Below are 12,175 nucleotides of genomic sequence, written 5' to 3'. Positions count from 1 at the left end.
TTTAGAACGAAATCAAACTGGCTTTTTTGCACTCCCGGCAACAATCCGAATGCAGTTCCCTTGCAAAAAAACATGAATTAAAGAAATGTGTTAAGCACATCTAATCAACCCTGACATTTCATTTCATAGCATCACGTTCTTGAATTTTAATTTTTTCGGATTCTAGCTAATGATGTGGCCAAACAGTGTGATCTGTTTCTATTGAAGAATATTTTCTAGGTATTCTTTTGTTTTATTTTTCGTTTGCAATTCGGTAAATTTTGTGAGCGAAATAACTTTGCGTTATTTTTTATTTAACAGGATGGCGATCATGTTTTGCATGCTTAACTAATCTTACGAATCTTCATTGCTTATTTTTTCGGAAATAGATTAGAGTATAAAAACTGGACTCTTTGAAAAAATTGACATCACTTTCATTGTAGCCTTCAGAAAGATCAGAATTTCAAGTTTAACAAACAAACAAAAAACCACCGAAAAAAATGTTCAAATTTGTAAGTGTTATATAGAGTAATATATTGTGATTATTTTAATAGCTGAAAAATTGTCTGCGGGCAAAGAAAATTATTGTGTGGAAATTTATAAACAAATATATAATTGAGAAAACTAAAAAAGTGAAAACCAAACCAAACAGACAAAATGAATATTTCGGAATGCAATAATTTCTCATAAAAATTATATAAGTGTAAAATAGGAAAATATGTGAACTCTATACAGTATAAATAAATCATTTATGACGACATATCAGTTATAACGACGGTATCCAAATTTTCCGAAAAAAGTTCTGTCGTTTATCGCTTCCTGATATCGCTTATATAGACAATTTTTGCCGGTCTCTTAAATGTCGTTAAAAAAGATTTTGACTGTAGTAGAAAAAAACTGCGACCTGCAAAAATGAAAAATGCATGCGACCGTAGTATCAGTTATGTATAATTGTCCCAAATATCGTTACAGAGCTCGCAATATTAAAAATAGAGCTTTTCAATTTTACATTGCAACGACACCTAGAATACCTGTCTGGCATTGGAATATAGAATATTTCTGAAAACTTATCCTCGCTCATAAAATTTTAGATAGGGTCTCCAAAGACATGACATCGATATTCGTATGATTCATTTTCCACTTTTACCCGATCCTTGCTCCGAAAAACTTATAACTAAAATGTACATTTTGAACAACTGGCCGAGTCTGAAATATTTACCATAAACATTTGTTATTTTAAATGTATTTTAATTACTAAATCCTTGCTTATTTATGTATCATTTCAGGTTGTAGTATTCGCTTGCATTGCCGCTTTGGCTGTTGCCGCTCCCGTCAAGGAAGAAAAGGAAATTATTGAAATTCTGAAATCGGAAATTACCAAAAACGACAATGGCTCCTATCAATTAGCCTATGAATCTGCCGATGGTAGCATTCGCGAAGAAAAAGCCACCGTTGTCGATGAAGGTACCGATGAGGAGGCTCTAGAAATCAAGGGCTCCTACAAATACATCAACGATGCCGGTGAAGAAGTTGAAGTTTTCTATACCGCTGGCAAAAATGGTTTTGTTCCCTATGGCAGTATCATTAATCCCGAAATTACTGCTGTAGCTGAAGCTGCTAAAGATTTGCCTAAATACGAAAATGAATACGCAAAGAAATCCGAATAAGTAAATTATCTCCGAAAATTGACTCGTTGCATGGAAGAATGCCTGAAGAAATGGACAAGGGGACAGAAAATAACGCATTGTAACATTGTCATCATCTCACTATCGAAATTCGTTTAAGTTTAGAAATTTAAGTGTGACATTTGATATATAGTATTTAGTTTGTAGCAGTAAGCATGTCTGTATGTATGTGTCAGCGTTATAATAAATCCCTTAAGATTGTACACCAAAAACTTATTTGGAAGATTGTGTTGGTAATGTAAAACTATCAACATTTATATACAGAAAATATTTAAATTATGATTGATATGATTGATTATCATTGATTCCCTGATAATCAAGGACCAAATAAAACCTTGAATGTGTATCCAGAGTTCAAAGACTTCACTTTCAACAATACAGGGTATGATGAATGCGAAATCTTTGTTGAAAAAATTATATAAAAATTATGATACCCTACACAACTACCACTACCAGCTCTGAGTATCTGCAGATCTATATTCCGAGCCTGGGTCATCGGCATGGATTTCGAATCATGGTTTTCTGTAAATATTTACTCTATAAGATTCAAATTTTGTTTTTTTTTTTACACAAAAAAGTTTTGGGTCAAATCTATTTAATATTAGTGTTTAGATCGCCTTCTCCATTTCAAATTGTTTAGAGCATTTAGAGCGACCATAAAACCACGACTATAAAAAACCGGTCCATTTCTTCCCCGAAATATCACAGATCATCATCGAAAGTAATGTGCGTTGTCCTTGACCTTAGGCAGAACCTAAAGAAATTTCCAGCCATTACTGCTACATTTCCGCCCTATAGTTTGGTAATGATAATACCTAACAGTATCAGAATACTTAGACCCCATTAAAAATTTACGTATAACTCCCACATTTGAAAGCCAACCACACCTCTTGTATATACTTGGTAAAAGGGAAACATTTCAAAATCCCCCTCTGAGAACAAAATAATTTGAAAAGTTCGGGAAAGCAAATCTAGTAAATATGCCAAAATTAGATGAAAATACTTCAAAATCAACATAAGAGCCAATCAGAAGTTGGCATTACTGTTTACCATTTTTTCCCGGACAAGTTTTCGAGTAAAAAGTTTACAAAGAGAACGCAATTTTGTTTTGTGTTCTCTTAAATTTGGTTCAATGTTTTGCCAGTTTTGTGTGTTCAGGAACGGGTTTCGAGTAAATAGTTGCAAAACTTGTAAAATTATTAGATTTTTTTTTAGGTTCTGGAACGGAACTACTGTCAACTTCACGTGTCTATATCCTACAGGATTAAATATATACACCATGGAATACAAATTTTGCCATTTTTCACACAAAAAAAAAGATTCATTTGAGCCGCTAAATATTGACCTTCTCCGCTTTCTCGTGAAATTTCTCTGTAAAATTTCGTGATGTTCGGGTCATAATTGTGACCTCATTACCAAAGCCATTAGGGGTCATCATAGACCAGAACACGTCATACTTTTGTCTAGAACTGTGTCCTGGAGAGATCGATTTCGCAGCGAACTTTTGTAATAAAATAAATGTAATCGTTCGGTACCGTTAAATATATCGCGGAATACCGACTATTTACCATGGCACGAAAAAACGAAACTACAGCCAAAATACCGAATAATAGCCGGTACTGTTATATTGAGGCTACCGTAAATAATAGGCAAATATTGATGATTTGTAGTAGAAAGATTTGCTGTGAATTAAAAACAGTCAATTCGGTTGAAAAACGTGGAATGTAAAAATTATGAACCGAATGGGACGCGTTTCTCTTTATATAAGAGTTATATCAAAACCTACATCAACATTTTTTCGCAGATATATATTTTAAATACATAAATTACTTCCATTTCGGTGGGAAAATTCTTAAAAGTTCGCTATTTCGACGGAAGTACGCGTATTCATTTTTCTGCATAAATGTCTTTGACCTTTGAAACACCGCAATGCGAAATTACCGTTGCATTGATCAAAAAAGGTGGTTAAACCCTTCAAAATACCGAAAATGGGCTGGTATCGTTATAAGGGAGCTATACCAAAACATGGACCAGAAAGATTTAGAACCCAAAACAATTCGGTTGTAAAATATGTCCAACATTTCCACAAAATATTGAATAATAGTAGGTAGGTTTTTTTACCTAATGAGAATCACAAACTTCAAATTGGAGGTAATTCGGTTGAAAAATCTTCGGTAGAGAAATTTTGATAATCTTCTCTAGAGAGATTTTCTTCCCAATGAGAAATCAAAATATTAAACTCCACAATATACCAAAATCTGGGAGGTATAGAACCAAATTCGTTTCTTCTCCAACATAACCTACGTTATAAAGCATAAAATTAAATTAAAAAACTCAAATATTTGTGTTTATTAATGAAATATTTTTTTTTTTCTTGGCGTGGCCAATAACCTTTTGCATATATTTAAGACGACAATAATTTAATAAATATTCAATTCCGAAAACAAGACAACGACAAACAGAAGTGTCGTTAAAGGTAGTGTTTCTCTTCGACAAATTCATTCACACCTTTTTGTCATATTCAAATGTCGAAATTACACTGGTGCATAAATTAACACACCAACACAGCGATTCACATGAATTACAATTTTTGAAAATGCTATCTGGGTATTGTTTTATGGTCTTGTAAAATTGCCTAAAACTACACAGATTATTAGATGAGATTTTTTTGAGTCACAACATGAATACCGGTACAGTATCATAGAATATTTATTAAATGTCAAGTTCCTGTATTCAATAATAATAGCATCAAAGTTATTTGGTACAATAACAACATTGTTTTTGGAAACTATAGATATTATTAAATTTTATGTGATATGTAAATTGGTGTTGACTATAATATAACTTTTTCGATAAAAACCCCGTTTCCTATTTAATGCAAATATTTGGAAATGGGTTAATCTGAAAAATCTCATTTTGAGCATATAAAATATTTGTATGTTTACAGTAGTCAAAGTTCTATGATCTGACAAATCAAATATTAAAATAAAATCACAGTCACGGTTCACATCGCCGAACACATGTACGTATTATAATTAATACGAATGGCTCATGTTTTCAGGCAATTTGTTGACAATTCCGTTCAATTAACTTATTTGCTTATGGAATAATTTATTATGTTGAACAGTACACAAAATCAATTAGTTAAATTGACAGTAATTTTATGTTTCATTCGGTAAAGATTGTGTTGCATGATATTACAATAAATACATCGAAAATTGATTTTTTTTGCAGCCCACACTATTTTATTTTGAGAGTACGCATTAAAAATTATAATTGGCTCTAGAGTTGGTAACTACAGCACAATCGAAATAATTATATTACACCAATCATATGGTTTCAAACAAATTTTAAAAATATTTCTTTAAATTTTAAAACTTTATAAAAAATGCGAAGATGAATAGTTTTTGGAACAAAGATTTTATTAATAAGAAGTGATAACTTCTTAGCATCCAAAATAACCAACTTTAAAGCCCTGTCGCGGATCATTTCAAACACTTACAACAATATATATATATATATATATATTGTTCATGGGCTATATCATGAAAATCTTAAATTGCAGCGAATGTTTGCCACCCACTTCTATTTCCTCAGGTTGAGAAAGCATTATGTTGAAGTAATTTTGATTGTATAAGAAATTCAGTTGCATATCTTGCATTAGAATCTGTCGATGGTGAAGTTGTTTAGATTGGCATGTTCCAAGAGAAGTTGTCCCCAAGATCCGGACAATCATCTCAATTTTATATTTGGAAGGGCAGCTTTGGAAGCCGATTTTCGGATAGTACGGATTTTCTTGAAAAATATGTATGGTTGTTATCAGGAAATGGCGTTTCCAACCAGCATGGACCTTTTTAAGGGCATTTATTTTCTATTTTCGATATAATTTGTCTTTAATTGTACAACTTTTGTCAAAATAATTTATTTGTTTTTGTTTCTTCACAAAATAAACTAATTGTCAGCATGGCAATTTAATTTCTATAACAACAATGTTGTTTTTGTAAAATGTTCGTTGTTGTAGCTGCTGTATACGCCTTGTATTACACCACAATAAAAACCTTAAAATAAAAATTTAAGAATTATCGACATTCAGCAAAGGAGACAAATATGAGTATATCATCACAGGCGATATATGTACCACACATTTATTATGATATTAGCATGCAATTTCCATAGCAAATCGTCGATTTATGATTTTTCTGAATTGTGTGTGGGGATTTAAAAGAGCGGATGGACAATAATTTACTTGTATACCCTCAACCGTAATATGAAAGGTATATAAATACAATCGAGTACGGTTATAGCGAACTTGTAGGGACCAAGAAATTTTGTTCTTAATTTTATTAATGAAACTGTCATTACAGTTGTAACTTTTTTTTGTAAAATTTGCCAGAGTTAGTTTTAAACGTAACTTTTGTAAAGTGCAAAGTTTGGAACAAAAGACACTCCATTCACTTGATATCGAGTTTTAAACATCTGACACTAAAAGGAGTGAACCGATCTAGGTTTCACTAAAATATATGTTTTTAGGTTTATAGGCGTGATTTGCAGCAAAACGTTGGTCATTTGTGGGAGAAATACCAGAACTTAGAACTTATTTAGGTTTGGATTTGGAGTAACTACCTTCGAGCATTACAAATTATCACAATAAATCTATGAGGATTTTTTGGGATTTACCCATATAAAGTAAATTTAAATGAATACTAATTACCTTATGTATGTATTCGGGTGTGAATGTTGCACTTCAAAATTTTTAGTAGGCTACACATTCTGATATTAATGTTATCGCACTTTCAAATATTACGCCGATTGCGAAATTTTGTCATGTTCTGGATTTCGGTGATGATCTGTTAATATTTATGGGATCAAATGGACAAAATTTGTATACCCTCCCCAATTTGGTGGAGTGATTATTAAATGTGTCATTCCATTTGCAACACCTCGAAATATTCACCGGAAACCCCACAAAAGTATATATATATATATATATATATACATACACTCAATCAGAATAAAATTCTATGTCGATGTATGCGTGTCTGTGAGATATATCTCAATCTGAACCCATTTTTTCAATAGGGTTCGTGCTTGGGCCAAATAAGTGACATATGCCAAATTTCATCAAAATCGGATAATATATGCGACCTGTACTTTGTTCACAAAAATGCATGGTCGGACGGACAGGCGGACGGCATATTCTCAAAAGGAACCATGGTACTATCTCGATTCCTTTTGCATGTTACAAACATGTGCACAAAGACATAATATCCTGTACCACAGTGTGGTGAAGGGTAAAATTGTTAATATTGACCCAACTCGGTATTTTGGGAAATTTGGGCACGTTTTTCAACCAATTTCACTACCCAAAATTTTGAATATTGATCCCCGTTTTGCTGTAGCCCCATAAAACTAGAATTTAAATCATATTTCTCTTACGTCTTTTTCGGTATATTCTTACATCATCTTCGGTATATATCATAACGTAGGTTTTCTTCTAGGAGCCCTCATTAATTTTACATATTTTGAATCTCATCCTTATGGTGGAGGATGGTCTAAACAGGATGGTGTTTGGATCATGTTTGGACCTGTAGTGCGAATAGAAAAACATAAAAAAATAACTATTAAAATTTTCATTCTATGGCGAACATGTTTGCTCCAAGAAGACAGGTTCCAGAGAAGTTACAAACCTATGAACGAAGAAATATTAATTAATTGACGTTTAGTATTTTAAGAGTCGAAAATATATACAAAATCGAGATTTAGAAGTAGTGAAAATTAAAGTCCAGTGTTAATTGGGTATGGTCCTCTCACCGGTATTTTACAATGTCTGAATAAAGTCACATCAAATTATTAAGAAGCGAACGCCATGATTTGTACTGAGGCGTGTATGATTTGCGATCAATATCCCACACAATATGTGCAATGGAAAAATGGAAGATCCAACGTCAAAAGGCGTCGTATTAGTAAGAATCGGTTCAGATTTCGATAAAGCTACCATATATGGATGGTGATGCGAGAGAGCGGGTTGAAGCGGGTTGATACGCCGTGTAAATATAATGAAATGTCAAGAAATTACATGAAAACAAAACATAAAAGATATTAGTAAATATATTCGATTCTTGGCTTTACTTGTGGTTCTTTTTTTCTATTCAACAAATAAATTACCTTCAGAGGTCTGTTAATATTAACGCGTAGACGTTAGTTCACAAGACGGTTAACAGCAAGGTTCGCGTGGATCGCAGAGGCTCGGTAGGTTGTAGGCCAATATATCAAACTTATACATCAGCTAAACACCCGTTCTTTGATATTTTGCCTCTAGAGCGACTAGAAAATCTGACAAAAAGTTTTCAGTTCATTGCACCCCTAAATATCACCTCAACATCTCCGAAAATTATAGGTGTCATCCTTGACCATAACCGAAACTTCATGTACAATTTCGCCCTCTAGTGGATTAATAGTAATGCTAAACAATATCTTAACACATAACTGCCACATCCGAGTACATACAACACTATAATCGGTATCAATTTAAAGGTCAATCACTCCTCTTGCATATACTATCAACTTTTCAGGTCTATGTTTTTCAGGAGTAAATATATACTCTAGAGAATACAAATTTTGGCATTTTTTCACACATAAGTCTGGGTCAATTTTAACCGCTAAATATTGCCCGATCTTCATGAAAACAGCCATGCTTATTTGATTTTGCATCTGGATCATATGATAAACAGGATGGGTAGGTTTATCATGCTACTACCAACTATGCATGACTATTGCATGCCGTGACGAGAATTAATCCTCTTTCTTTTCTGTCTGTACTGTTGTAAGTTTTCCTCTAGTTTTCTTTTTTTTAGTATCATTCTTCTTTTCTTATGAATTTGCACGCTTTAAATTATTTAACAGGTAGTAACTACGGACAAGAAACCAATTGAATTTTTGGCAAAGATCCCCCCATACGACGAACATTGAGGCTGGATAAATATGTGTGTCAGCAATAAAAAGGACCTTTGTAAAGCCCAATATGCCTTCTCCTAACTTTCCTTTATATTGCAAAACTTCGATCACTAAACAGGCAAAATTCAAATAAATACAAATTTAATTGAAGAGATATATTTCCCCATTTTGAATTTGGAAAACATATATTTTTTATCTGGGAGGTACCCACAGGAAAATCAACTCAATTCACAAAATTGAGGTAAAATTGTACAAGAAATAGCTAGGACTACTAGAAAGCAATAAAATTTTTCATAAAAAAATAAATACATATTTGAAATATAAACGCAACAGTTGGGAATTCTCCTAAAGGGACGATTCGACTTCGAGGGGCTTTAATAAAGTAGAGCAATATATTTTTGTCATATGTGGGGCAAGATCGATTTATAATAAAATATTTGACATCACACAAAATATCAGTCACAACAGAATGAAGGGGTGGATGAATTCGGACACTCCCTTCGAGAATTATCGTGAGTACGGACATATGTAAATAAACTTCAAATTCTCTGAAAAGAATTTGGTCCAAAGAAACACGGGGTCTAACACAATATTTCAAAAAGCAAACAATATTTGGCGTAGCAAAGTGTATATACCCACATATGAAAAATGCAAATATTGAAACATCATTATTTCACATTTCTGACGCAAAAATGTGCACTTCTGAGATTTTTCAAACAAAAAAGCCACTTGAAATATGCACGTTTAATGTCACTTATTCTACGAATTGTATACAACACTTCTTAACAAATTATTACGTAAAACGATTCCAGCTCAAGTCACAGATTTGCTCTTCGTTATTATTATTGTGACTTAATGATGACAAATCTACGTATTATGCGTCTGTTTGTTGGATAAATAAATAAAATTGAATAGGGATTTAAAGCTCTTGGTTTTTCTTTGAAATGAATTAAAAATAGTGGAATGAATATTTTCATAGAAAAAATGTGACGTTTTATTCTCTATGAAACGAAAGACTTAAGACACAAGCGTCCACACCAGTTATATGTGTGAGGTGGACAATGAAAACAAACGAAGAGGGTTTTTTGGCAGTTGATAAGAATCTTTTTTGAGTCACTGGTAAATATATGCAAATTAATATGTTTTTTTTTCATTCAAGCTATGACTACCAAAAAATAAAAACAACAACTCATTTTTAAATCTGATAACAACAAACAACCAAAAAAATACGTTGAAAATTTACTTGTTTCTCTCTCGTGTTAGCGTTTTTTATTTCTTCGTCTGCTAATGGCAGAATACATGAGCGTAGTCAATTTTGTAAAGTGGGTATCATTAGAGTCATTATGTTTGTTGGAGTATTGGGCGGATGCTAATGTGATGTGCCATTATTATTTGTTGTTGTGCGTATTAGTTTTGTAGTTGTCGAAAACTTCAGAACCATGACTTAATGCCGTAATCAGGTGAATAGAAGAACAAAAAACAAAACGAGAGAGGAGATAAGAGAAACTCAGCATCTGTATAATTTATCTTTATTTTTGTATAAAAATGCTGGATATCTGGATTTTGGAAATAAGTTTAGTAACGACATCGCTACAGTGAAGAAGATCTTAACCAAAAGAATAAACAAGCAAAATGTTCAAATTCGTAAGTGGCCAACGCATATTGATTTAATAAATTAGTTAATATATGTGACATTGTCACTGTCATTGTAGTGGTGGTGGTGTTTGTAGTGCTAATGTGTAATTGTAAATTATAAATGACTTTGAAAATTATTTGTGATCTTGAATTGATTTTGAAAAGTGAATTGATTTTGTTTAGATTATAGATAATAAATAATCGATTTTTAATACATGTGTTTGTAATTAAGTGAAGATAATCAATTTTACATATATGTATGTATATTTTACATACATACACAAGTTATGAATTGCTTAATTTTTGTGTATGATTAATAATTAACTTTTGGAATTGGGGTTTAAAACGTGTATTTTAACTAAATGATAAATTGCGTCTTAAATCGATGCTGAAAAAATGGTACTTAACATATTTGGGAATAATAATGGTTAATTGAACTGTTCCACATGACTTGAAGCGAAATAGAGCCAAAACTGGATATTCCAAAAATTAATCTTATGCTAACACCTGAGCTAAAATTAAGATTTACCGAGATTTATAGCTCGGCTTGTGTATAATAGAAAAAGCCCGAACCTTTATATAATGACTTTGTCATTGTAAGTTGTCTGCTGGCTGGTTTGTGATCTGAGAAAATTAAATACAAAATTACAAATACAGACAATTAGACCATGTTGGACGAATTTTCTTTTTATTTCACAGGAATCTGGAATGCCAACCGAATCTGTTTAAAAATGTCGGTTTACAGACCTCGCTGAAAAAGTTTAAATCGACTGTACTAGTTTATTCCAAATTCAAGTCAATAGAATTTATATAAAATTAAACGAAATATGTTTAATCATAATAGTTCTTACGACTAATTAGTTTCGATAATTAATGTATTTACATATATATATATATATATATATATATTATTGTTATTTCCAAAAATACCTAATTTCAAAATTATAAAAATTCTTTTTCTTTTGTGTGTTTTTTTTTAGATCTGCATCTTGGCTCTTGCTACCGGCGCCTTCGCTGCTGCCATTGAAAGCACCACCGAAAAACGTGAAATTATTCCCTTGCTTAAATACGAACGTGTCAACAATCCCGATGGCTCTTTCCAATTCACTTACGAGGGTGGTGATAAATCATTCCGTGAAGAAACCGCTCATGTTGTAGATGCCGGCACTGAAGATGAAGCTCTTGAGGTTTCAGGCTCATATCGTTATATCGATGAAGAGGGTCGTGAAATCGAAGTACACTATACAGCCGGTAAGAATGGTTTCATTCCAGTCGGTACGAACATTTTGTCGGAAATCTCTGAAGGTGCCAAGGCTGCTGCTAAAGCTGCCCAGGAACAAGTTGAAGAAGAGAAGAAGAATGCTAAATCGCTTTAATTTACATGAAGTTTTATTGTAGCAATAGCATTATGTACTCAGGGAATATAGTCAGTGTAAAATGAAATAAGTATTTGTATATTTATAAGATATGTAAATAAAGCTTTATACTAGTTTAAGAAAAATAAATAACAGTTTTAATTTTCTTTGAATGTTATTTAGAGCGAAACAAAAATACTATAGAGAAACAAAAAATCGACCCTGTTTCTTAAGGCCATTGGAATTGTCTTTTTTGTAATTAAAGAAAGGTCAATCTTTTCGATGGCGGTCATGATTTCCGAGTGGTTCTCTATGAGTGATTCTCAAAACATAAAACGTTTATCTCACAACAGTGTTTTTACGAATGGCGGGCACGATAACTCAAAAATAAATAATGAATAATACATAACTATCGTATGAAATATATAAATGTAATTGGTGAAGATTATCCATACTTTCCAGCTGATTTTTTTGGTTGAAAATAGGCGATTTTCCAAAAAATATTTTTTTTCTTCTTTAAATTTTCAAATACATGTATGCAAAATTGCAAGTCTTTAACATAATGTA

General features: G+C 32.2%; 2 protein-coding genes across 2 annotated transcripts; both read left to right on the top strand.

The window, feature by feature from the left end:
* The first annotated feature begins 479 nt into the window (after positions 1 to 479).
* LOC133329666 (larval cuticle protein 65Ag1-like) lies at positions 480 to 1,646 on the top strand. The gene is made up of 2 exons (XM_061538144.1): positions 480 to 491; positions 1,266 to 1,646. The coding sequence occupies exons 1-2, from the start codon at positions 480 to 482 to the stop codon at positions 1,644 to 1,646; spliced, it is 393 nt and encodes a 130-aa protein (XP_061394128.1).
* Positions 1,647 to 1,819: 173 nt separating this feature from the next.
* Positions 1,820 to 11,629, top strand: LOC133329665 (larval cuticle protein 65Ag1-like). Its single transcript, XM_061538143.1, has 2 exons — positions 1,820 to 1,897; positions 11,234 to 11,629. Exons 1-2 carry the CDS (start codon positions 1,820 to 1,822, stop codon positions 11,627 to 11,629), a joined length of 474 nt encoding a protein of 157 aa, XP_061394127.1.
* The last annotated feature ends 546 nt before the right edge of the window (positions 11,630 to 12,175 follow it).

The sequence above is a fragment of the Musca vetustissima genome, unplaced genomic scaffold (genome assembly GCF_032173495.1).
Source record: "Musca vetustissima isolate MV318-11 ecotype Yass unplaced genomic scaffold, APGP_CSIRO_Mvet_v1 utg28685, whole genome shotgun sequence".
Classification (NCBI taxonomy): domain Eukaryota; kingdom Metazoa; phylum Arthropoda; class Insecta; order Diptera; family Muscidae; genus Musca; species Musca vetustissima.
This window is presented reverse-complemented; position numbering and strand designations above follow the sequence as displayed.

Excerpts from the sequence above, each read along its gene's own strand:
- LOC133329665 (XM_061538143.1), top strand. The coding sequence starts at position 1,820 with ATGTCTGTATGTATGTGTCAGCGTTATAATAAATCCCTTAAGATTGTA. Across the intron at positions 1,898-11,233 it reads TTATTTGGAAGATTGTGTTG|ATCTGCATCTTGGCTCTTGC; the intron begins GTAATGTAAAAC and ends GTTTTTTTTTAG.